The following is a 27,709-nucleotide window of genomic DNA, read 5'->3' as shown; positions in this document are numbered from 1 at the left end:
AGAGACTGCATATTTAAGCTGATGTATTTGATACAGTACAACTAAAACGTGGCTTGGTGTATCTGTCACACCAGCAGGCGGCAGTGCAAACGTTCCTCACGCTTGTTCTGTCACCACAGATTTTGATTCAGTGAGTCTAATCTTTTGAATTCGTTCACCATTGTTGAGATTTATTTTATATGTATATATGAAAAATGTTATATGAATAATAACATCAATAGAAAGCTTATTTATTCAGCTTTCAGATGATGTATGGTTTGTTAGGATAGGATAATATTGGGTTGAGATCCAACTATTTGAGAATCTGAAATCTGAGGGTGCAAATAAATCAAAATATTGAGAAAATTGTAATGCGTTACTTGAAAAAGTAATCTGATTACGTAACTCGCGTTACTTGTAATGCGTTACCCCCAACACTGTATATATTATACAATATACGTGACAATTTAACATTTTGCTCATTAATTGTTCGACATATTTCAACTCTAACCTCCGCATTTGGCGTCATCCTCCCACAGCATTATTATCCCCAACATGCACCTGTTAAAATAATATTTCTTTACTTTAGAAGGGACCGAAAATATCCTGACGTGATGACGACATCGTTTTACGTAGCCTGAGCGCCCAGCTCACCTCGGGTATTTTCCCCGCGTTCTCAGAGAGAGAGAGAGAGAGAGAGAGCGAGAGCGAGAGAGATCCTCATCTCAAGCAGCGCACAGGTATCGGCAGCAGCATCGGCGGTGGACGCGCACTGAGTGATCTGATCACATCTTACCGACTCCACACTTGAGTGTCATTGCACAGAGATTACAGTCAAAGGTTTTTAACAACTGTGGGACGGGGGAATGATATCCCCCGGGCCGTTGTACTGTTCGTAAGGATGCGATCACTGAGCCCACCGTGGGCCTCGCTACTCACCGAGGCTTTCCTCATCACAACAGTCGCCGTCAGCGCTGCAATGGCAGGTAAGACGCTTAATTAAACTTATCTATGGGTAACGTGATGCCAGACTGGTATCTGGGGTTAAATAAACAGTGTCTGGCTATTTATATAGCCTAAAACATCTTGTGCAGCCACATAGTGAGGATGTGTTTTGTATATTTTGCTTGTTCTCTGTACACATGTGCACTGCAAGTGTGAAAGTGTAGAAATCATAATTAGACTATTCAAGTATCTTTATATCAGACTTATTTTAAATAATTAATAGTAGTAGAATGGTTTTGCTTACAGTCAATGACTGAAGGTTCTTTATTTTAAATGAATTCAGGATTCTTCGAATTGTCTTTGATTTAAATCAGTTATTCTGCTGTTGAAAAACAAATACAATTTGAACTCAATATGAGATGTAATCAAATGTTCTGGTACAGGGAGAAGAGATGCTCTGTGACGCAGGTGGGAGAGATGTGGACCCCCTGTTATCCACATGTTTGTCCATTTTGGGAAATGTGCGCACTCATGGGTGCATTCACATTGTTTTGATGTCATCATGAGTTTCCCACTATGCACTTAAGATATGCGGTTAATGTCCTGGTAACGTCATAGCAATTATTAACAAGCACACCTATTCTTTAACCCCTCAGTGTTGTGTAATGGAAACAGGCAATCAGCAGACAGGAATGAGGACTCCAGACCCTGACACGTTCCGCCTGCCACTCAGGTCTGGGCTATAAATAAGAACAATAAGAATGTAGAACACCACGGCCACTAGAGTCCCTCAAACCACAAGACCAAAGACAGTCTGGAAACTCAAGGGGAACAGCTGAACCACAAAGGACTTTTTTTTAATTATTATTATTGTGCAAGACCTTGCACTCACATCTGATGCTTACTAGGATATTTATTTAATTCTTGTTGTATATTTTCAGCAGCTGAAAGGATAAATTATTACAGAATACACAAAGTAGGCTACCACTGTATTACCGAATAGTTTTGAACTAATATGGGTGTATAAATCCCCTTGTAACATTTTGAAATGATAAATTTTTTTAAGAGGTAATTCACTGCCAACAAGAAGTTTTTTATTATATTTTTTTAGTCGGTGCTACACAACTAGAGAAAACAGAAAAAGGGTTGTGTCGAAAAAATAGGAAACCTCAACACCCATAATGCACAGGGTTTGATTTGACTCTCCATGAGTAGGGCTACAAAAATGCTATATGTAGTTTTTACAAAAGCCCTGGAGCGGTCAAAACTTTTTGGTGACAAATAAACAGGCATATCTTGGTGCGGATGACAAGGTAAATTAATACACATTGATCTTTTTTTTTTACACTATCAACATTGTAACAATACAAAAAAAATGGTTTAAAAAAATTCTTAAAAACGGATTCTTTAATTTCTTTAAACAGTAAAAATAGTACAGAATTGTATTATTTGCCGTTATCGGTCATAACCGTATCATTTTTGTGCTGTAGTAGTTTAAAAAAACAGATGAGTTGAAGCTGCATGAAGTGACCGTGACCGTGGTAGATGATATTTAACCAGAAGCAAAGACATTTTATTTAGGCTCTTGTGAGTTGCCAGGGCTTTGCTCACACTGTAGAGGAGCTGTGAACTTGATAATTGACCATCTAATGAGAAAGAAGACAATTTAAGTAACCTTCAAAAATGAGCGCTCTAAATGGTTCTTCTTTCAGAGAACTTGTATAGAAGCAGTTATGCAACCACAGAGATATAATATAGATAATTTAGATGCAGAGGGAAGAGGTAGGTGTTGTTGCTATTGTCAGAATGAAAAGAAGAAACCATGGCAGAAATAAGTGAATGGCAGTTCTGGATAAGGATTTCAAGGTCTACACCAAAGAGTATAAGCTGAATAATTCACTGGATAAAAGGTCTTAATCAGTTTATCTTGTTTTGCCAGTGTAAATATTTAAGCTAAATATGTTCCTGTGGCTCAGTGGTAGAGCATTGCATTAGCACCGCAAAGGTTGTGGGTTCAATTCGCAGGGAACACACATACTGATAAAAAATGTATAGCCTGAATGCACTGTAAGTCGCTTTGGATGAAAGCGTCTGATAAATGCATACAAAATATCCTTAAAGGAACACTTCAGCCAAAAACTCACCCTCAGGCTACCCAAAATGTAGATGAGTTTGTTTGTTCACCAGCGGATTCTCCTCATCCTACCATTGAGAATCCAAACAGCTGATAAAAATATTGCATTCATTCACAAGCAATCCACATAACTCCAGTCTATCAATTAACATCTTGTGAAGCAAAAGCTGCGTAAGATAGACCTGTTGTAGAGAATTAATTGCAATAAACTAAGTTTATTTTTCCTACCCCACTAACATAGTTTTTCTTAAGCGTCAAAATTATTTATATATAAAATATATTATTAGAACAAATTGACAAAAAGACAGATTTTTTTGCAGTGTATGAAATGTGTTTAGAATTATGCCAGGCACGTGGCTCAAGGCCTTTATTTAAGCGCTCGTGTATCTAAAGAGATTAATGCAGTTAATATCTGTCTGAGTCTGTCTTTCTGGTGCTTGCCTTTTGCTGATGTTGCCTCCTGTACGAGATGCTCTGATTTAATGCCTGGAGTGCAGGAAGTCTTTCTCATTTCCAGTTTGTCTCTGTCTCTTTATCACCTTTTCTCTGTGTCTAACTGCTCCCTGTGTGTTTGAGTTGTGATCTCGCATGTGTGCATGAGTTTGTGTGACTTCATGAAGTCACGTCAGACTTAAGCTGGCGTGAAAGAGGGTGAGATGTTTTAAGCAGCCCGTCGGGTTGACTGTAATCCTCGTGCGCTCGTGCATGTGAGACTTTAGATTGTTCTGTCATTTTAATCTCGCTTCAAAGTAGAAGCCTAAATCAAAAATTTGCACCGCACCACTTTGAGAGTGAAGAGATCTGCCGACAAGTTGAGTGTTTTTCTCTCATGCTCTATAATCTTTGTGTATATTTTAACAGCAGGAGAGATGTCTGGTATAATAAGTATAATTCAGTTGTTCTGTCACTCTTCGTTGTTTCAGTTTTGCTGCTTTCTTTTGCTGTAAGAATGGGACACAATAGAGAAATGTGTTACTGAGACACAAAGGTTAAAGCTGCCACTCAAGAGTGGCACCATAGAAATCATTCATCATGAATGTTCTCAAACTGTCTCTTATGCTGCTTTCTTTCACTCTAAGCTATTATTCTCTTTTTTTCTTTCTCTGTTCTTTCCCCTCTCGCCTTAATTTTTTGCATTCTGCTTTCTGTATTATTTGTTTTTGCTTATCTGTTTTCCATTTTTCATGTTCTCTCTCTTTTAACCCTCAGAAACCCACTGCAGCAAAAATTGCTTCATGTTTAAGTAATTAAACACCGGTTCTTCGCTAAATATGTGTTAACAGCAGCTCACACATTGACATGTATCATAGCAACATGTTTGACAGGAAAATATTTGCAGTCGGAATCTCCCAGCATGCCAAATTCACACAACATGGTCACTGTCTATTGACACAATTGAATAAAATTGAACAATCTTAATTATTTGTTTTATTATTAAAATATATTAGTTGAAAAAATGGCAACGTTGCAAAAATTAAATAAGAGAAAAATGCAACATTTAATAGATCAAAGATAAATATTCCAAACCATTTTCAGCAGAGCATAATGCAATTTAGAGAAGTACAGCTCAGAACACCTGTGCTATAGACCTCTAAATATGGATTCTGAGGTCATTTAAAGGGAAGTCTTTTAAAGGGAAATGATCTCAGGATCATGAAATGTTAGGGAGTATGAGATGAACATAAACAAGTATCAACTGAAAAGTCTGTCTTATGAAAGGAAAAGGCAAAAAAGTCGAAATACCTGTATACACTACTGTTCAAAAGATTTTTAATATTTTTAAATATTTTTTAAAATAAGTTTCTTCATGCATCAAAACACAAGACAGCAATGTTGTGTAAAATTATATTGCGATTTAAAATATCTTTTTTTATTTTAATATATTTTAAAATATATCTACTATTCCTAATTTGTGAATTTTGTTCCTGTGATGGCAAAGCTATATTTTCATTACTCTAGTCTTCAGTGTCACAGGATCTTTCGGAAATCAGTCTAATTTGCTGATTTACTGCTCAAGACATTTTATTATTAATATTATCTCAACTGAAAATTGAAATCCACAATATTTTTGTGGAAACCATGATGTATTTTTTTCAGGATTCTTTGATGAATATAAAGTTCAGAATAACTACAGGTGTATCTCAATAAATTAGAATGTCGTGGAAAAGTTCATTTATTTCAGTAATTCAACTCAAATTGTGAAACTCGTGTATTAAATAAATTCAATGCACACAGACTGAAGTAGTTTAAGTCTTTGGTTCTTTTAATTGATGATTTTGGCTCACATTTAACAAAAACCCACCAATTCACTATCTCAACAAATTAGAATATGGTGACATGCCAATCAGCTAATCAACTCAAAACACCTGCAAAGGTTTCCTGAGCCTTCAAAATGGTCTCTCAGTTTGGTTCACTAGGCTACTCAATCATGGGGAAGACTGCTGATCTGACAGTTGTCCAGAAGACAATCATTTCATTGAGATAGTGAATTGGTGGGTTTTTGTTAAATGTGAGCCAAAATCATCCCAATTAAAAGAACCAAAGACTTAAACTACTTCAGTCTGTGTGCAGTGAATTTATTTAATACACAATTTCACAATTTGAGTTGAATTACTGAAATAAATGAACTTTTCCACGACATTCTAATTTATTGAGATGCACCTGTATATTTATTTTAAATAGAAATCTTCTGTAACAGTATTTTTATAACCTTTGTATTGCTAAATCACTTTTAAGGGCAAAAAAATTATTACTTATATAAAATATATCCTTTACTCTCCATCTCATAATGTGGTAATCAATCATCCAGGAAAATTGTTATCAACACAGATTAATGTAGGTTTAATTATGTATTAAAATAATTTCCCATGTGTATGTAGTTCTATTGCATTTTGAAATTGCCAGGATTAAAAGCATCTTTCTCTCTGTGCTTAACTAAGGTGTTCTCCGTGACATGAGACCCATCTGACACCCTTAGAAATGTTCTTATATCCTGACACTGATATAGTGCATGTGTGAAATCTCTCTGGCTCCTTTTTGAAGGATCAATACAGTGTCTGCAGAGTGGCTGGAGTGCTGCACATGTGTCGGATAAGGTCATGCTCACCTGAGAATACTCTCACTCCTTGTTTGAACTACAGTATGGTGGCCCAGCAATCTCTCTGCAGTCCATATTGCTTTTAGATCTAGAGGTAGAGGTGTTATCCTGAAGTGGCATATTCTGTGATAAGCTTAGTCAAGGACAGAATATGTGAGAGAGGAAGTTGTTTTGCATTGCACATAAATGTTCATATTTTAAGTGTTATATTGGTGCTCATATTGTCAGATTGAGACAATTATAGATGCATGTCATGTTTTTACTGCACATTGTTGATTAACTGGATAATTACATTTCCCCTCTAAGTGACACAATGGATTTCAGCTCATTACTAATTTAGAAAGAAGACTGGCCCTGAATAAGAAAAATGTATTCACACATGAGCACCAGTCTGAGGTCAGGAAATAGACGTCATGTAAGAGTGTGAAGTAGCTAAAAAAAGATGATGTTTAATTTTTTATGTTATTCACAGTTCATCGTGACAGCAGCTGATGAAAGAATACTATTTCTGGACTCCACTCTCACTAAATGGGCTGTTTCATTGAGTTCAGAGTTGGTCAATAATAATGTTAATCGCATCAATGTTATATATTTATAGCAGAGGATGTGTTTCTCTGTCCACATGTGTATTGACCAAACTGTGATGTTTCAGGAAGATGCTAAGATTGTAAAGTGACTGCTTTAAGAGGTTATCTTTTAAAATTATATTGCTAGTCCTTTAAATAAAAAGCTGTTAAACTAAAGATGGTGTCATTTCTGTGCCATTAGCAGCACCAAATAGAAATGCAGTCTGTTTTTTTTTTAACAATCACAGTGGGCCGGACTTAAGAACATTGGATCAACCAATGACGTTAATATGTGCATGGCTACCTGTTTTAGAAGCATTGAAATGTATTTGAATCAGTATTTAGTTTTGTTGTTCTGTTTTTATCATTCAGTCAACATTCAAATTTTACCATAACATTTTATATCAAGGTTATGAGGACATACACTACTGTTTAATATTTTGGGGTTTGTGTTAATTTCGTTAACGAAAAACTATGACGAAAATGTTCGTTGACGAGCTTATTTCCGAACAGCGCGCATCTGAAGTGTCTCTGAAGGAAATAATGCATTATTTATCGGCTTTAAGATATCGGCCAAATTTTCTTATCTGGCCGATACCGATAACAGAAAAAATGAGCCGATATGGGCCGATACCGATATGGTGGCCGATATATCGTGCATCCCTAATTAAAACCACAACAAGGTCAGTAAACGATAACTATGATGACTACATCAACATGCAATTTCATTGACGATAAAAGACGAGACAAAAATGTATTAAAAAAAATAAAAACTTTACCAAAATCATTCTTTATTTTCGTCAAAAAAAAGGAGATAAAATATTATTGCAGGCTGCTGTATACGCCTCTACTACGCAAGCTTTCATGTGTGTGGTTGCCAGATATCAAAAGTTCAAACAAAGACTATAGAAATAAAAAGACAGTTCACTCTTGTACTTATGAATGGGAGAAACTGCTACACGCAATATGGCTGAATAGTCCTGCCTTCTAAATGAAAGAGCCAATCGCTGATTGGTAAAGTCATTGCGTCACTGCGGTGGAAAAATAAGAGAAAAATACGCTTTTTTTATGCTTTTTGAGTATAAAAACAACATTGCAAATGCAAAAGTAAATTTCTTAAATGACAACAATCATTACGATTATAATTGAGCAGAAATGTTTTTTTAAATTTGTTTAACCATTATACAGCATGATGAAAATGTGAAAGTTTTCATTTACTAAAACTAGACTAAAATGCTCAGGCATTTTGTCGACAAACTTGACTAAACAAAAACAGGACAAGGTTGACTAAATATGATAACTAAAACTTACATCTGAGACAGGACTAAGACCAAGACTAAATTAAAAATTGCTGCCAAAATTAACACTATTTGGGGTCGGTATTTTATTCATTTTTTATTAATGTCTAATCAACAAGGATGCATTAAACTGATCAAAAGTGATAATAAAGACATTTAATATTACAAAAGAGTATGCTTTAAAAAGCATCACGGTTTCCACAAAAATTCAAAACAGCAAAGATTTCAACATTGATAATAAGAAGAGCGCCATATTAGCATGTTAAAATATTTTCTGAAGGTACTTTTCCCATAGCTGCAAAATATGCTATTAAACTTTTTAGCAGTTTACAAGGAAAGGATTGGCATAAAACCTCTGGAAACAGGGAACATACTTCAATGATGAGAAGCGACAAAACTTTAGCCATTTATTTTGCTCTGTGCTCTTACAGTATGAGTCAGCTTTAAATGGGGATTTGTATTGACTTGCTGCAATGTTATTTTTAACATTTCAAAAATAATATTTTTTGACATTTCACAGTGAGAGAATTCAAGGCGCTCAACACCTCCAAAAGACAAGAAAAAACCCGCAGCTCTGTGCTCTGCTCTGTGCCCTCCTCAGTCAGCCTGTCATGTCACATAGAGCACAAAGTCCTTGAGAGTGACAACATGCAGTCCACACTACTTCAGTGCGTTTTTCAAACTTGGTATTGAGAAGCAAGTGTACAGGGAGTTCTGAAAGACTGCCATAGTCTGGAGCAAAGAATAACAACATCATTCCTTTTTCTGTTGTGTTCACTGAATAGTGTTACAGGACATCCAATTGAAGTTCATGCGAAACATAGTGACAATATAAAAGAGGTGTAGATATGTTGCACCTGTATAAACTTTCATGGCTTTGTCAAAAAACAAACCTACCCTAAAACACTGGTTGATGGCAACTTCATTCAGCATGTCCATTTATTCTGTGAAGCCAGAGAGAGAGTGAGTTCTATATACATAACAAGTGACTGGCAGAGGCTGACAAAACACTCTGCTATTATTCATTATTTTATTTTATTTTCCATTCTCCAAACCATTTATCCTCTGTAGGGTTGTGGAGATGCTGGAGCCTGTGCCTGCATCTAATGCCAAAGCAGGCCAGCCCATCACAGGATTTAATATTTTATTTTATTTGTGCATATTGTAATTAGGGCTGACAATAATGGTTAAAGGATTAGTTCACCCAAAAATGAAAATTCGTTCCAAACCCGCAAGACCTTCGTTAATCTTCGGAACACAAATGACGATATTTTTGATGGCATCTGAGAGCTCTCTCACCCTCCCATGGACAGCAAGGATATTACCACGATCAACGCACAGAAATGTAGCAAGGTAAAATAGTCCATGTGACATTAGGGGTTCAACCGTAATTTTACGAAGCTATGAGAACACTTTTTGTGCGCAAAGAAAACAATAATAACAATTTATTCAGCAATTCTTCTCCTCGAGTTACCATTTTGGAGAGTACCCCAGTACGTAATCAATGTAATTAGCGTTGTTTACGTTCAGTGGACAGCGCACGCATGCTGAACGTAAACAATGCTGATTACATTGATTACGTTCTGGGGTACTCTCCAAAATGCTGGAAGACAGTAACTCGATAAAATTACAGTTGGACCCCTGATGTCACATGAACTATTTTACCGATGTCCTTGCTATGTTTCTGTGCGTTGATCGTGGTAATATCCTTGCTGTCTATGCAGGGTCAGAGAGCTCTCAGATTCCATCAAAAATATCTTAATTTGTGTTCCGAAGATGAACGAGGTCTTATGGGTTTGGAACGACATGAGGGTGAGTAATTAATGACAGAATTTTTATTTTTGGGTGAGCTATCCCTTTAAACAGTTAATCACAATTATTTTGTTCAAGAAATATAACGATGATTATTAACCATGATTTTTGTCTGGTATGTTATTTATTTATTTATTTTACATTCTGTCAGAAGCTTTGCACTTTTAAGTACACATCAACTTGCATTATTTGCTCACAGGTCTGTGACTATATTACACAAAATACTGCAGTGGAGATGCAGTGTTTTCATATGATCAGTGTGTTTTCCATAATGCAGTGAGAGCATGTGGGCATGGTTGCCAGGTTAGGAAGATTAAGTAAACCACTGAACAGAAAATTCTCTGGTATACACATATGGCAACTGCCACCATGAAAGCTTGTGAAGGCTTGTTACTAATGCAAGATAATGCAAATACCAAATAAAAATTAAACGTAATCACAATATAATTGGATTTATTGTGCAGCCCTAATTGTAGTATTTATATTGTTATATTATATATTGTTCATTTTTGACAGACCTTTATCCGACATTCTCAAAGTACATATACCTCTTTTCCCAAAATTGTGGTTGGGTATATATATATATGTGTGTATATATATATTATATTTAATGAACAAAATATTTTACCTGCATGTCATGTGACCATTAACCATCATCAGTGAACTGTGAACATGCAAATGTGCTGTTAAATTATTGAAATATTAACTTAAAATCCCAGGCTGTTATTTATTACAGTCAATACATTAGTTTATATGATTTTAGCTGACAAAGAATCCCTGTTTTAGAGTGATGGTAAATTATACAAATCCCTGCTGTGTTTAAAGTACAATATGCCAAAAAACAGCTCTGCTTTTAGCCAAATCTAGAAATTGTCCTTCTGTCAGCAATGTTTTGGGGCCTGTTTCAGTCTGTCATAGATGAGTGTCATCTTTACTCTGCACAGCATGACTGGGTCACCTTGAGGCATGTCTGAACCGTGGCCAGACGCCGACACTTTCCACCCTCAGCAGAGCCGCTTTGGCCTTTGTTGGTAGTTTGCAGGAGCAGGATGGAGTGAGAGATGATAGTGGTGCTCCATAGCAGAGATGTGTGTGTGTGATGTGCTTGGAAGTAGGTATTAGATTTGCTATGTAGCACGGATTACGGTGGATCTATTTCCCTGCACTTCTAACTACAAAGCCTTACAAAACTGCAACAGAACTTCTTGTCTGGGTTAAGTATGTGCAAATCTACATATTTGAAAATATCAACTAATCATCTGGATGTCTGAAGGACTAGTCGGCTAATTGGTCTTACGAAAGCCCTGTAGAATTTGAGTTGTCTGGTTTAAAGCATTTTTTTGTTGTGTGTTCAAACATAGCTGGATGAAATGAAACGGAATAGAAAAATTACATTTATCTTGACACATCTTTATGTATCTTGACATTATCTACATTCACATGGTTTGATTAAGATGGTCACATGCAGATGCATTTGTGATAGCCATCACCATATGTGGTGAGGAAGTGATGTAGAAAGAGATTCTTACATTGTTGTGTTTTAAGAGTGATAAAGGGCAGGAAATGAATGTGTGTTTGTGCAGCAGTGTACATAATTGTGCCTATATGTGTGATTGAGAGACTTTCACATAGAAAAGGCTAATGTTCCTCTCTTAATGAAATTAAGATCTGAAACTGATGGACAACGGAGAACAGCTCGGCTTTAAAGCGTCGTGTGCTTTAAAGTCACCTCCAGTGCAGTGACAGTGAGAGATTCTGGTAAAAACCATCACTGCTGATGCATTGTAGGTTCAATGAGTCACTTCTTCACATTTGTGCACTTGATGGGCAGTTCCAGTAAAAAGCAAATTGCAAGGCAATGATTGTTGGTTTGAGCATTGAAATCAATAGCAATTAATAAGGTGACACAGATCTGTACGGCAATGTGGTACAAATGGGATGAATACATTTAGGCATGATGCACAGTTCTTTTATATTGCACACATTGCAATAAATTATTTTTGAAACGATTCCATTTTTTATTACATATTGTCAGTTGCGTTTTATTTCCTTCACTGTCTCCCATGACTGGCTGTAGTTCAGAAGAGTTCATCCCCCGCCCCCTTTTCAGCTGCTGCATTGGCAGTGACTCACACCTGGTGATGTCACACCTACTCAGTTGCCATAGCAGTTGTTATGGAAACAGGAGCCAAGGTTTCAATGGCTGAGTCTTTCAGAAGTAGAACTCAAGGCTTTGCATTACGATTATTTTACCATACATAAGAGGTGTTCTTATAGGCACAATGTGCAATGAGGTGCCAAAATACCCCATAGGCTTGTCAGAATCATTGTAGTACATGGCTTTGAATGGATTATTGCATTTATAAAATGGTAAGAAAAAGGAATAAGATCAAAGACACTTATATATATTAATATAAAAATATATAAAATATAATATTTTATATATATATATTTATGAACAACAATTCTTCTTACAAGATATATAGTTCTCAGTAGGGGTGGGCGATATGATCAAAATCTTATATCACGATACGAGTAATTTAATTTTTTCTGTAAATATGGTCTTTTTGATATCAACATTTTTGAGACCATATACATTTCACAATTCTTGTCACCTGTGTCAATATCACAGAATACTAGCCTAAATTTAAAAAAAAAAACAAAAAAAAAAACACTGAAGACAACAGTCAGCGATTAAATAAGGATAAGAAACTAATTACAAGCAATACTACTACAGTAGAACAAATAAATAAGACATGCTATATATATTGTATAAAGTAATCAAATGTATAAAAATGCATATTCTTCACTGTGTGTAAATTAAATATATGTTTCTTATTATTAAAGTTACAAAAGAGATTTATTCAAGAGCAGTGAGAGATTTTCTCTGTTTTGTAGTCTGAGTAACATGAATGACAGACAGCAGGAATATTAACTGCTGTCACTTTAAGAGCTACCCGGATCCAATATACTGTTACACATGTGTTTTCTTGCTCAGCTGTTGGCTTTCACTTAAGACCTACTGTGTTTATGAGAATACTTGCAAAGAAACAGTTCAAGGCCTATAAAGCGGCAAAAATAACTCAATATTCCTGCGCTCTATGAGCACCGTCTTCATGTGCATGTGTAAAATGAGTTTCTTTTTCGCTGCTAATTGCATTTCAACGGCTTAAAAACATTTGTTTCTAAACCGCAATGCTTAAAAATGTGTGCAAACAATATGTTTTCATGACAACATAGCACAGCAGCATCACATGACCGTGTAACGGCAAGAGAGACGACAGTCCATAATCTCTACCAGTTGACAAATTTCTACTAGTCAATCATGTCTACCGGTATATTGCCCACCCCCAGTTCTCAGATGCTAATAAAAATGCATATCACCATGCAATCATGCATAGTTAGGATAGCAATATTCAGCTGTTTTTTAATTCGTCACCTTTTTGCATTTTGGCAAAATTACGATAATTAAGATGCAATATCTTTTGTACGTTTTCCTACGACTTTCTCAACCCCCAGTGACAATTACAGTATGTTTAGGGGTGGGGAAGAACCTTAATGCTTACTAATTTCTACAACCCTTTTCTTTTCTACAACATTTTTGTATAATTCAAATTAAATAAATTCATATGAAATTGCCACCTTGTGAAAAAGATATGTTTCCCTGTATATATTTTCAACCAGTTTTCTATTTCACATGAAACCTGTTTTCACATAGAACACATTTTTGCATTCCATCTTTCGCCTCAAGTGTAAAACAGCCACAAGGCACTCAAATTAAAAGAAGTTTATCTTGTAAAGATGTATATAATAATTATTTATTATTCAGATCTCCCTATTGAATACCAATAAGCTTTACAATCTCCACCAACAATGTTGGTTAGAATGATTCTGACATGTTCTTGTTGTACAAGTGGAAGCTAAACAATACTATGTGAGGATCACTCAAGCTGCAGCTCGCTCACTCTGAGGCATCTCAAGTTAGACTGAGAGAACCAAGAGAATTTTGTTAATCCACTTGCATCTTTTTAATATAATTTTAGGGTGAAATAATTCATTTATTTGAGTTATTTATATTTTGCATTCACGGATTCAGATATCAGCAGTCAGGTCATTTTGACAATTGGAAAAATATTGGTCATTAACATGAGACAACCTCAGTGAAAAGTGTGTAAGTGGGTCAATTATCAGTGTCTTTGTCTTTTCTGTTAGTTGTGGGACATTGTCCTCCGAGTCTGGACTGTGCCCGGGAGCGACGGCACTTCTGCCAGCCTGGCTCTTCACACTGCGGCCCATGCCTAGACCCATTTGTGGAGAACAAACGAGGGAAGTGTGTGATCAGGAGACGAAATCACCCTGGTGAGTACTGAGTCCTACAAAAGTGCCTTTCAGAAATGTCTGGTCACTTGACGGGCATATTTTCAACAGCTCTGGGCAGCTATTTCAGACATGCAAAACCAACTTCTATCTAATTGAATAGGGAAAAACTGAAATCTGAAAAACTTATTATTTCAAGTCATTTCTCAATTTCATATTTCAAATCAGCAGCATGATAAATCAAGAGTAGGTTGGTACAGTTAAATCAAAACGCGATATGGACTAGTGTCTGTGAACATTAAAAATTAATAGAATATTAATATCGCAAAAACAGATCGCAAAATGTAAATATGAATCCTGCAAGTTCTGCATGTCTCTGTGTAAATGAATGGCGTAGATGCACGGTTTCATTTATCAGTACTGAAGATGTGTGATTCGCGATGTTTTCAGCCTCTGCCGCCTCAATATATGTGTACATGAACACATAAACATCATTTCTAGAACTACTCTTGAGAGTCACTTCATGAGCATTTTACGGTTTCTTTTGAGAAAAACTGTAGCCATATCATATACAATCAGAAACTTAAAGGTCTTGACAGAAACTGAAAATATATTACTTAATGTAATGATAGTATTACTACTAATAATGATTATTATTAAAAAATATATATTTTTAAGGATTTACCAGAAAGAAATATTTACTAGAATGTATTTAGCACAACACAGTATTTCCAAATAAAAAGAAAGAAAATAATTATATTTTTTATTTATAAAATAAATAAATTAGAGATGATTTTGATTATTAAAGTTTAATGAAACCATTAAAATGGAAGCCAGAAAAATAATAGAAAACTGTATTTGTGACCCTGGACCACAAAACCGGTCTTAAGTCACTGGGCTATATTTGTAGCAATAGCCAAAAAAAAAATAGTATGGGTCAAAATGATTGATTTTTCTTTTATGCCAAAAATCATTAAGATATTAAGTAAAGATCATGTTCCATGAAGATATTTTGTAAATGTCCTACTGTAAATATAATTAAATTTTTGATTAGTAATATGCATTGCTAAGAACTTCATTTGAACAACTTTAAAGGCGATTTTCTCAATATTCTGATTTTTTTGCGCCCTCAGATTCCAGATTTCAAATAGTTGGATCTCAGCCAAATATTTTCCTATCATAACAAACCATACATCGCTTATTTATTCAGCTTTCAGGTGATGTATAAATCTCAATTTCGAAAAATGGACCCTTATGACCATCCAGGGTCACATTTGGTAAAATAATAAACTGAATTTGAGAAAAAAACAAAACATATTTCATAGGGCCAATTTTTGTTATACTTCCAATAAATTGCTGTTAAATTGTTTGTTCCATGATTTCAATTTCATTCATTAGACATGCTTTTTTATTAATAAAAATGTAATTTAACCATTAAAACAGAGTCTGGGGGAAAAAAAGAAAAAAAAGAAAATGGAATCCAGAAAAATCAAAATAGAAATTGGAAAAAAATAAAACCATGCGCATTCATAATCCCAAGCATGCATCTCAGGAAGCTGACTTTCTGTGAGAACTGGAGCTTCTAATGCATTGGCACGATGGCTTTACCAATTGGTGATTAGCTCTTTTAATTAGAAAGTGGACTTTTTCCACATTCATAGTAATATTATGAAACCATCTTGGTGTACCATCTTTGGTCGTGCACACATTTTACAGGTTTGTTTTGGCAAATGTCTTTGTAGCAGCAATGAAAACAGTTTACAGTGATTTTGTCAGATAATTTCACGTTAATCTGAAACATAGCATTTCAAAATGTAAGGAAGCATTTTCAGGGTTCCCCATCATATGCATTGGACTGCAGTGGAAGACCTCTCACTCCTCGCAACCTTCCAGTCTGGCTTCCCTCTCCCCCTCTTCCACCCACACATTGCTGCAGATGCAAAAGGAAGGAGGGGGGCTAATGAAATAATTCAGGCGGTCTCTTTCTACACTGCAGTGGTAGGGATTGACTAATGCTGCCTTAGCTTTAACCATACAAGCAAGCAGCAGTTAGATGTAAATATCCTCAAGCATTTCATTTTTGTTTTCAGCCAAAAAAATGTTCATCTTGACTACAACCTTGAAGATTATTGCTCGGTAATTTTCCAGTGCTGCCTTAGGAGGGCAGTGCTTTTGTCGACATCTAATCGATACTATTCAACAGGCAGGAGTATGAACAGCGCCCTTTTCTTCTTCCTCTTTTAACTCTCACTTTCTTTTCTACAGTTCATTTAGGAGACCTTAGAGGCCTCACACATTTTTCACACAGCCTTTTTGTTAGACTGATATAAAGTTGGACATGTATGTATGTTGTTTATGGTGGCTAATTTAACCTGCCTACTATTTTGTTGCTCTCTGGCTTGTGCCAAATCTATTGGCTCTCATTTACTAACTGCACGTTTTTTTTGCAATATGTATTTTTTATTATTGTCTGTGTGAATTTTTAGAAATATTATTATGATTTATGAGAAATTGAATAGCTACTGTAATTGATGATTCTCATTTCAGAATAACAAAATAATGTCTATTGTAGCTTGATCTGGGATTGATGCAGTAAAGGCCTATTTAAAAGATGCTTATAGCCAGTTACAGCCAGTTTTGACATTGACACACTTGGCTTTAAAGATTTTGATCTCGAGCAAGAGTGCAAGAATGTGTTTCAGAGAGGGATGAATGGCTGTACGAGAGAGGTTGTGTGGAAAGCCCTTATTTAGAGATGGCTAGGGCATGCATTATGTAAATTCTTAACTGTGGGTTATTGCTCCTTCACTTACAGTAGAATAGTCTGGATTCATCAGCATTACAATAAAGCATGGCATAAATTTTGACATGAAAAACCTTTTCACACAAGAACACTTGTACACTATTAGTGAATGAGACCCATTTGGACTCTCATAAGTTATGCAATTATTGAGGAATCATGATTCCTGTGTAAAATCGTCAGCAAACAGGTTTTACACACAAATACGTCTGTACACGTTTAGATCACTAGACAAAATTGTATCCCTTAGCTGTGTAGTCCACAGCAAACAAAAGCTGTTTTCCACATTATTTGGAGTGGAAAATAAATAATCTGACACTTTTAAATAAATTGAGCTCACGCTGGTAAAAATAGAACTTTCATGGTTGAATGGCTGAAGCATCTGTTTCTCTCACACACACATACACACACCCTCTTTCTCTCGCTTTCTTTCTGTCTATCTCTCTCAAACATTCCATCTTTTTTTCTTATCTCTCGTGAAGTTTTTGCTCTTGGCACTTACTCAGTGGTGACGGGTTTCATTCATGAATCTGTAGAGGCCCCTCCCCCGTCCTCTTCCTGCCCCACTGCCCACATACGCATAGCAGCACCACACAACAAACCGACTGACCAAATCCGCCTACACTCACTGCAGTACACACACTCACGGATTCCGCAGTGCATAAGCTCATAAAACTTCAGCACGCAAATTTTTGGTGCATGTCATGATTAATAATTTTAAATGTTCATAAATATAGCAGTATGGCATGCACATTTTACCCAATGCAATACAAACTATGCCAAGATATATGTCATATTCCTTGGTGCATTATTATTTAACATAGTTCAATAACTGACCTGTGACAGTGACAGCTTTAACTCTAAGATAAGATGCAGTTCCATGTGCATATATAGTACGATTTGCAAATACACTACCAGTCAAACATTCAGGGTCAGTAAGATTTTTGTTTGTTTTTGAAAGAAACTAACACTTTTATTCAGCAAATTTGCATTAAATTGGTCAAAAGTGACAGTAAAGGGATGTTGGTAATAAATGCTGTTCTTTTTAACTTTCTATTTTGTTTTAAACATTGATAATAATCATAAAGGTTTCTTGAGAACCACATCAACATATTAGAATTATTTCTGAAGGATCATGTGACACTGTAATTTATATGATGACAAAGCTGAATGTCCTGTCTTCATTTTAAAATTTATTATAAAAAGAAAACTGATTTTTTTTATATATAATAAAACTGATTTTTTTTATATATAATTTTTTTGGCATTTTGCCTTTATTACAACAGAACAGTGTAGAGAAGACAGGAAGCGAAGTGGGGGGGGGGAGGAAAGGCGGGAAAGGAAGGGGGGGGGGGGGGGAGGGGGCAGGACCAGGAAAGGTCCTCGAGCTGGGATTCGAACTCGGGATGCCTATAACACAATGGCGTTATGTCAGCACCATTCACACAAGGCTATCGGCGCTAACAGAAAACACATCTTTTAAATTGTAATAATATTTCACAGTAGTACAGTTTTTACTGTGATTTTAATGAAATAAATCAGCCTTGGTGAGCATAAAGGACTTCTTTCAAATATGTGACCCTGGACCATAAAATCAGTCATAAGTCTCCCGGGTATATTTGTAGCAATAGCCAAAAATACATTGTATGGGTCAAAATGATAGATTTTTCTTTAATTCCAAAAATCATAAGGATATTAAGTAAAGATCATGTTCCATGAAGATATTTTGTAAATTTCCTACAGTAAATATATCAAAACGTAATTTTTGATTAGTAATATGCATTGCTAAGAACTTCATTTGGACAACTTTTCCAAATTTAGATTTTTTTGCACCCTCAGATTCCAGATATTCAAATAGTTGTATCTCGGCCAAATAATTTAAAAAAATTGACCCCAGACTTTTGAACAGTAATGTAAGTACTGCAGATTTTGACTTATTCTCTCTCTTCCTCCTTCCTTTCTTTCGATTAGTAATATGCATTGCTAAGAACTTCATTTGGACAACTTTTCCAAATTTAGATTTTTTTGCACCCTCAGATTCCAGATATTCAAATAGTTGTATCTCGGCCAAATAATTTAAAAAAATTGACCCCAGACTTTTGAACAGTAATGTAAGTACTGCAGATTTTGACTTATTCTCTCTCTTCCTCCTTCCTTTCTTTCCTTTTATTTCTCTGTCCCACTTTCTTGCCCTAGCAGTCAAGGTCAGCCATCTCGCAGAGCTGGATGATGAGATAGACATTCTCTCCTCCATCATCAGCAAACACAGAGAATCAGAGCTGAAACACTCAGGTAAGGTAGCATGGGAAGCCTGCTCACCCTTATGTCATTCCAAACCTTTATAACTTTCTTTCTTTTGTAAGACATAAAAGGATAAAGTCTTTGTGCTCCTGTTTTCCATATAATGCCTTCCTTTCTTTCCTTTTATTTCTCTGTCCCACTTTCTTGCCCTAGCAGTCAAGGTCACCCATCTCGCAGAGCTGGATGAAGAGATAGACATTCTCTCCTCCATCATCAGCAAACACAGAGAATCAGAGCTGAAACACTCAGGTAAGGTAGCATGGGAAGCCTGCTCACCCTTATGTCATTCCAAACCTTTATAACTTTCTTTCTTTTGTAAGACATAAAAGGATAAAGTCTTTGTGCTCCTGTTTTCCATATAATAACAGTGAACATATCAAGTACATACTAAATGTGCACTGCAGTCTACTCAGGGTTTCTGAAGCCATACGATATTTATATTCAAACTGACACTGTTCATGTGAGAAGTGTTTGATGACAGGGCTGACACTATTTGAATTGAACGTGAGCGAGAATGTGGTTTGTGAGCTAGCAGGGGAAGATTATGAGTAGATAATGACTTCAGTTTAGCTGTGTTCCTACAAAAAGCAATTAACCCTTCGTTACTGTAGCTATTCCCGACAACTCATGGCGCTCTCACGCTTCATATCTTGTTTTCACACAGTCAAAAATATATCGCGAAAACTGACAACACACCAACAGACAAGACAGAGCAGGTTACTTTAGATATGAAACAAAGTCTTAACTTTCAATTGTTGTCATTTTTTAACTATTTCAAACAATAAATACCGTTTTGTGGCTCTTTGATGTGTCGTGAAAAATAAACATAAATGAACATCAGAAGGTCTTGTTTCAACCACTGAAAGACGTCAATGCAGCACGCCGTTTTTTAGAGTTCACCAAAGTTAATCTGCTAACCTGTCTGGTTTGTTTGTTTGAGAAAATTGGCAGATTCAGCGTTATAATTGGTCAGATTGCCTGTCAATCAAACTCCCTGCGCAGAGTCAATTGATAGCTTCGGACACAATGAAATTATAAAGTTGAATGGAAAAGAGTGCATACTATTTCACCTTTTGTAACAGCATACAGTTTAGAAGAACATGAGGCATTAGTTGTTGTTTTTTTGTTTTGTTTTTTATGAATTATGCTACCATAATTTGCCACCCACTCCACATTGTTAAAAAAATTAATAAAATAAAAAAACAGGTAACACTTTACTTGAAGGGGTGTGACACATGTCATGAATATGAAGGAGGTTTTATGCATGTTTATGACAACTGTCATTAAGTGTCATTCGCTCAGTTATGTCATTTTTAATGCAAATATGACATTATTTGACCTAACCTAACCCTACCCCTACCCTTACCCCTAACCATAGCCCATAACAAAGACATCTCAAACAATGTCATCTTTGCATTAAAAATTACATAACTGAGCAAATTACACTTAATGAGTGTTGTCATAAACATGCATACAAAACCTTCATATGTAGGTGTCATGTCATGATTATGAAGGCGTCATGTCAGTCTTATGCACACCCCTTCAAGTAAAGTGTAACCAAAAAACATTATAAATTCAGTGTTTTCTATTCAGAAGACAGTCTCTCTCACTCTTTTTTCAATCTCTTATGTTCTTCAGCCCCCTCTCCAGCTGCTTCCAAAGTCCCTGAGGATGGATCCTGGCCAAGCAGTCAGCACAGAGCAGAGGCATCTCCTACTGCTGCTACATCAGAACAGCCTCTGACAAGTGCCCTGACCACCACCGCCTCTAGCACCAGCCCAGCCTCACACACTCCCTTTATCTCTGCTCTGCACAGCGCCCCCTTTATCATCCAGTACCCCTCTGAGGACCACTCTTTCATCAGTTCGTTATACTGTGTATTGTTTGCTGATGTTTATAATTGTATATGAGTTTGCGGACTGTGTCACTGCAGTGCTTTTCCTTCTTGCTTCTTCAGCTTTTTCATGACAATCTTTTTTATCTTCTTTTGTTAGTATTTTTGGGTGTGTTTCTCATGGTGGGCTCAGTTGCCATGGTCTTGACTGGAGTGTGTTGGGTCAGGTGAGATGTTATATAATCTTGACAAACCTTGTTGGTTCAAATACCTGCATGAATAAGTAGACATGAATGATACTGAAGCTGAAGATGATGCTTTCTTCTCAGGATGCAGAGAGACAGTCGTCTGGCTCAGAAGGTTGATTATCCTGCTTTTGGGTTAATAGGTTCCAGTTCTTATGATAGTGGCAAGGTGAGTAGAGCATACATACATAAAAAAGCAAAGCATCATTCCTGCATGTGTCGTGATGCTTGTATGTTCTTGTATGTTGGATGTGCTGATGCACTTGTCTGTTACTCTGTTATTAGACTGGTGATAAAACACTTGCACAGAGTGCCCAGATGTACCACTTTCAGCTCCAGAAGCAGCAAATGATGTCACTCAAGTACGTAATTGGCCAATAGAATGAATGAACTGCCTTTCATGGATATAACGCATTTCCCAGCAACCCTTATCCTGCATGCCTGGATTTTGAATAATTAGAGTATATTAGATATGCTTCGTTTTATTTTTTGAAAGATTTAATTTTTTTTTAGAAAATGTGTGAAATTGGTCAAACATAACAGTAAAGAATAAATCATTTAAATGCTGTTCTTTTGGACTTTCTATTTATATTATATTTCTACTCAATTTTTTCCAATGAAATTTCCATTTAATAATGTTGACGAGAAATGTTTCTTCAAATTTGTTCAAAAATGGTTTGGTTCTGATGGATCATGTGACACTGAAGACTAGAGTAATGGTTGCTGAAAATTCAGTGTTGCAATCACAGGAATAAATTATTATTTTTTAAATAATCAAATAGAAATTGTTATTTTAAATAGTAATAACATTTATTTATTTATTATTATATTTTTGAGCTCGTAATTGCTGCCTTAGCAAGAGACTTTATAAAAAATAAATAAAAAAAGATCCCAAACTCTGGAATAGTATTGAATATGTCATCTACTCCATTTAATTTTAAAAACAGATAACAATATTTCTTATCCCACAGTCATTTAACAATTTAACATGTAGGCCTATAATGAATAATGGAACACTGGAATATTAGAAATTATTCATGAGCAACTTATATAACTTAGGTAATAGAGAAACAAAATGTATGCACACCATTAATAAAACAGCTCTAAGTCTTATTTTATTTGTTCTTTTTTGTGTATATTTTAAAATATGTAGGTTAAAATGAAATAATGTGATGTCCCGTGAACATTTGGCTATAATTCATCAGGTTAAATACATCAGCCTATTTTCTGACCAAAACTGACTCATGCATTGACATTATTTACATTATTATTCAAAACTCGGTGGCATGCCTTCTGTGTTTTGTTATTATGCAGGCAACAAAATGATTCCAAGATTCCTGAGTCGGGAGCCACTTCGGATGAGGAAAATGAAGACGGAGACTTCACTGTGTATGAGTGCCCAGGACTTGCCCCAGTAAGAGCAATATGTTTATATACATAATTCTGAGTGTGGCGGATCACGTCTGTGTCTTTGTGTTCACGTATGAGAGAGATCTCACTTATCGCTGTCATAAATCACGACTCCTGCAGGTGTAATCGATGGTATTATATGTCACCCACTGTGCTACAGTTTGAAGTCTCCTGTAGTGCCGCTGTGTTTGAAAGTATCATTCTCTTTCCAGACCGGGGAAATGGAAGTGAAGAACCCACTGTTCGATGACTCCACCTTTCATCTTCCCCTGCAGAGAAGTTACAACTAAACACGAGTACTCAGAGGACGCATCACAATGGTGTGCTTTCCTCATCTGATCCATTCAGGCAAGGTCACAAAGGTCATCATGGGGGCATTTGAGAGCATTTTTCTTTTGTGCTGTTAAATACAAGTTGACACTGGTGTTGCAGCTTCCATCCATGAACAGAAAACTAAATGCACTGCAACACAGACAGAAATAATTCACCTCGTTAACATGTTGATTCACACATGCACAAGCATCCTTTCTAAAGACCAGCCCCTTCGGACCAGGACCCTGCGCTGTAGTACCTTTCAGTTTAACGGCAGATGTGTAAAAACATTGCATGGATTTCTGACTAAGAATTGCACACATCCTGTATAATCACGCAGAGTTCCTGTCTCTTTCCTTTCGTCTTCTGGACCCGTTTGATAGTAATGTCCGTTATAAACATACTGTACGTAAGAGACTGGGCATCCTCGAAAAGCTTGAACATGATCTGCTCTTGATACCAGCTCAAGACTCATTTAATTTCAGGTCATTGCTGAGTTCTGTTATGACGTCTCCTGTAGTATATTGTGAGTACTGTGCAATGAAAAGGAAACTTATTTATAGCATTATCTGTTTGAACATATCTTGCCTGCAAACGCTAGTCATCTTTAGAATGGACGTGGAAGTTGACTCCCCTTGAGGAGCAACGTAAATTATACGATTAGCATATTTTATGGTTTCTTTTACCAAATTCGTCTGTGACTGTATTTTTTAAAATACCAATGGTGATTTTAATATTTTTTTATAATTGTGCTCACATAAATACCCCTAAATGATATTATGTAGCCTCTGTATAATCAGAATGGTCCTACTATGCATGATTTGAAGCTGTGTAATGAAGAAAGTCAGTGTGCATTTCTGGTTCATTTATAGAGCAAAAACACATGAAATTGGAGTTTTTGTATCAAACCCAGTCAAATCAAAAAGACCTGATTTGCAGCGTAACATGTATATAGCAGCTATTGTGTACAGGCCAGGATTCTCCGATCTATGTGCGTTGACTTCTATGCTAGATCACTAATGGTAACGTGATATAGTTTGATTCCGGAGCGAGTGTGGCTCACTGCTGTTTCTCAGGAAATCTGCCAACAGTAGCCGGTTTCTGTGCAGCATTTCCTGCATTTTCTGTAATTCCTGCAGGGGATCTGTTCAAGTTCCTCTGGATCTTATACCTTTGAATCTTTTAGTCAAAAGCCGTGACAGTGACGTCAGTCTTTCGATGTTGCATTGGGGCAAAGGGAAGCCCTTAAAATTTGAAATGTGCCTCCTTAAACATCCTCTAGTTGTTCTGTTCTGTTTGACAGTCATTGTGGGGATGGTACCTCTGATATGCCCTGCACTTTTCAAAATAAGTCACGATGGTCTTTAGTTGAGCCCAATAAACCTTTTTCAGCTACTGAGATTGCCTGACATGCATGTAAAGATGGAATATATAAAAGAGGGAATAAATATTTATATCAGCTCAAATAATAGTGTCCTGTTTTCTTTGATATTAAACCTACCAGGTGTTTTGTGTGAAGACATTTAAACAACATGAGACGCTTACTTGAGTCTTTTTATGTGCCTTTTCCAAAGGGTATTTAAGTATAATAAAGTTCAACCTGTACACACAGATGCAGGAGACTTTATTAAATGATTTAATAACACATGCTGACTATGCGTTTGTGGACAGTAACATGCTAACATTTCTTTAAAATGTTTAAAGAAATAGCTGTATAAATGTACTGCATTTATACAAAATCATGGCCGTTTAATGTCAGTTATGATATCTTGAATGTCACGTCACTGCTTTTCCATTGAATTGACCATTTTTCCCATGAAAAGTATGTTGTCATTCATCGGTTCGACAATAAAAATAATGAATGGACGATCAAATCTGTAAACTGGTAGTTTTGTCCTGGATAAATCTATCCCAAAGTCTGCTCTTTCTATTCCTTCCTCATCTACATCAAAAGCAGCTTGATGTTTAACCTGAAAGAAAATCACAGAGTTCACTTCAAATCAAAGTGAATGTAGAATATGCTCTATGAATTTTACATTAAATTTAAAGGGATAGTTCACCCAAAAATTTAAATTCTGTCATTAATTATTCACCCTCATGTCGTTCCAAACCCATAAGACCTTCGTTCATCTTCGGAACACAAATTAAGATATTTTTGATGAAATCTGAAGAGATTTCTGATCCTGCATAAATAACAATGCAACTGAAATGTTCCCAGAATTGTAGTAAGGACATCATTAAAATAGTCCATGTGCCATCAGTGGTTCAATCGTAATTTTATGAAGCTACGAGAATACATTTTGTGTGCAAAGAAAACAAAAATAATGACTTTATTCAACAATTTCTTCTCTTCTGTGTCAGTCTTCGTCATGCGTTGTGGTACTCTCGTGAATGCGTGAAGAAAACTGACATGGAAGAGAAGAAATTGTTGAATTTCAAGTATGTATTTTGTGAACACATAATCGTTGTCATACAAATCTGAAAGCAAGCAGTTGCGGCAAGCAAGCCACCCATCTAAAGCAGATGCAGAAAACGTTCGCAAAAGAACCCGACTGTAAGTACATTAACATTATTAGTCTTAACTCTTAAATAACGCCTGTCATATTTCAAGTTTTTCCTACATTTTCCCGAGAAGTCTCCAGTGTAAAGGTATAACGGAAGTACAGATACACTGCTTTGCGGGAAAGCGGAAGTTAGCTGACGTCATTGTGAAAAGGGCCTATTGGCATTAGCTCGAGCGCCGGTTAATTGTAAAGCGGGAGTGATCAGCCAGCAGAGGATTCTGCAGCCTTCCTCAAACAGTTATGTTCAGGATTTTCTGATTTACTTAACAAATACTGTGTGAGGGGGCAAGAAACGGGCCAAGGGACACATAAATTAAGCCCAATATACAGGACGTCCCGGCTAATACAGGACGGTTGGCAACCCTAGCTTTCCCCTGCCTGTTCTGGCATCCTGGCGCACAGCAGCTGTCCACCATGTTGAAATAGTAAGGTTTGTAAGGTCTAAAAAGTGGTTTTAAATTATTGTTGTACAACTGTCGATACCAATGCTCTAGCGCTCTCCTGATTGCCTGCCAAAATGGTGGAGTTTAGATCCGGAGCTCTATACGCATGCGCAATGCATATTCAGGCCATGATTTATCAAACTCAATCTGGAAAACAATGGTAAGTAAACCGATTTTGCTGAATGAAAAAATGCAGAAATGTACACTTTTGTGACGTATATGTGCAACTTTTCTCATGATTACCTAGAAACAAAATTCATTACATTCAGGTGCACACCAGTAGCACATGGACAGATATTCCAAGATGTCATACATTTTTGTAATTCATATGCTCATCCTAACCAAACAAGCATGTAGCAAAGATTAAATCTCACTCTCACTTGTCATTATCCCCCCGCATTTACCAGAAAAAGGGATAAGTTCAGTGTAGCTGGGAATGATGAGAGTCGATCATGTTTTTGTAGGCCTAAAGCAGTTTGTTCCACTTGAAGAAATTGATTCATAAATTGTTTGTGAATGGGACTATGATGTACATATGTTGTCGTAGAAAATGAATTAAAAAATAAAACTTGTTTAATCTTCCGCCAAATGTGAGTGTCAGATAAGAGAGACACCAAAAATGTGCAGTATTGGGGGTTCTCCAGGACCAGGATTGGGCGCCACTGCTCTAAACAATAGGCAAGGACTCAAAGGATTAGACTTGCAGAATGGCTATACATTTATGAGATCTAAGCAAGTATGTTTTTGTGTGCTTACTGCCATGTTACAATAGCAATATGTTTGTTCGAACGAATGTGTTTGTATTTTACTTTTCACTTTCACTTCACTTATTATTTCTTTGTTTTCTATCCAGAGATAGATAATAAAATGGACAAGCCACAGATTTTAATCTCTATGCCAACTGTGTAGGGTATGAAATTAATGCAAGACAAAGGCCAGTTTTGCCAGTATTTGAATTTTACGTAACTTTTTACAACACATCTTTCCAAATAGGCATTACATATAGCAGGGGTGGCGAACTCCGGTCCTGGAGAGCCGCAGCTCTGCAGAGTTCAGCTCCAACCCTAATTAAAACTCACCTGCCTGTAGCTTCGTAACCGTTCGGACCTTGATTAACTTGTTTGGTGTTAAGGTGTGTTTGATTAGGGTTGAAGCAAAACTCTCCAGGACCAACGTTCGCCACCCCGACATATAACATATTGCTACTTGGCAGATAAGTATACATTCACCAGAGATCTTGCAATGCCTGCCTGTCAGTACTCAATCTTGCAGGTCAGCTATATCAAAAGACCTTGATAAGATGGTTGAGGTGTTTGATATGCATTAGAACTAAACTCAGCAGGAACGTGAACCTCTAGAACAGGGGTGTCAAACTCAATTCCTGGAGGGCCGGAGCCCTGCAGAGTTTAGATTCAACCCTAATGCACTGCCTGTTTAGCCACGTCCACGGATTCGTGCGTGTAGTAGATCAGGGGTGTCAAACTCAATCCCGGGAGGGCCGGAGCCCTGCAGATTTTAGATTCAACCCTAATTAAACACACCTGATCCAACTAATCAAGTCCTTCAGGCTTGTGTTGGAGCAGGGTTGGAACAAAACTCTGCAGGGCTCCGGCCCTCCAGGGATTGAGTTTGAAACCCTTGCTCTAGAAGCT

The 27,709-nt window shown here is 36.5% G+C and overlaps 1 protein-coding gene across 3 annotated transcripts; it reads left to right on the top strand.

Moving 5' to 3' along the window:
• Positions 1–666: 666 nt before the first annotated feature.
• Positions 667–24,508, top strand: npdc1b (neural proliferation, differentiation and control, 1b). Of its 3 annotated transcripts, none has more exons than XM_016244352.1 (9): positions 667–965; positions 14,044–14,190; positions 19,406–19,498; positions 20,888–21,112; positions 21,244–21,310; positions 21,413–21,497; positions 21,614–21,690; positions 22,643–22,742; positions 22,951–24,508. In XM_016244352.1, the coding sequence occupies exons 1-9, from the start codon at positions 881–883 to the stop codon at positions 23,026–23,028; spliced, it is 957 nt and encodes a 318-aa protein (XP_016099838.1). In that variant the 5' UTR covers positions 667–880; the 3' UTR covers positions 23,029–24,508. The 3 variants fall into 3 exon arrangements, with proteins under 3 accessions (XP_016099838.1, XP_016099837.1, XP_016099839.1); XM_016244351.1 differs by having other exon boundaries at positions 19,403–19,498; XM_016244353.1 differs by lacking the exon at positions 19,406–19,498 and adding an exon at positions 19,145–19,240.
• The last annotated feature ends 3,201 nt before the right edge of the window (positions 24,509–27,709 follow it).

This window comes from Sinocyclocheilus grahami, unplaced genomic scaffold (assembly GCF_001515645.1).
Source record: "Sinocyclocheilus grahami isolate Dianchi unplaced genomic scaffold, SAMN03320097.WGS_v1.1 scaffold715.1, whole genome shotgun sequence".
Classification (NCBI taxonomy): Eukaryota; Metazoa; Chordata; class Actinopteri; order Cypriniformes; family Cyprinidae; genus Sinocyclocheilus; species Sinocyclocheilus grahami.
The sequence above is the reverse complement of the archived record's forward strand: the minus strand, read 5'-3'. Positions and strand labels throughout refer to the sequence as shown.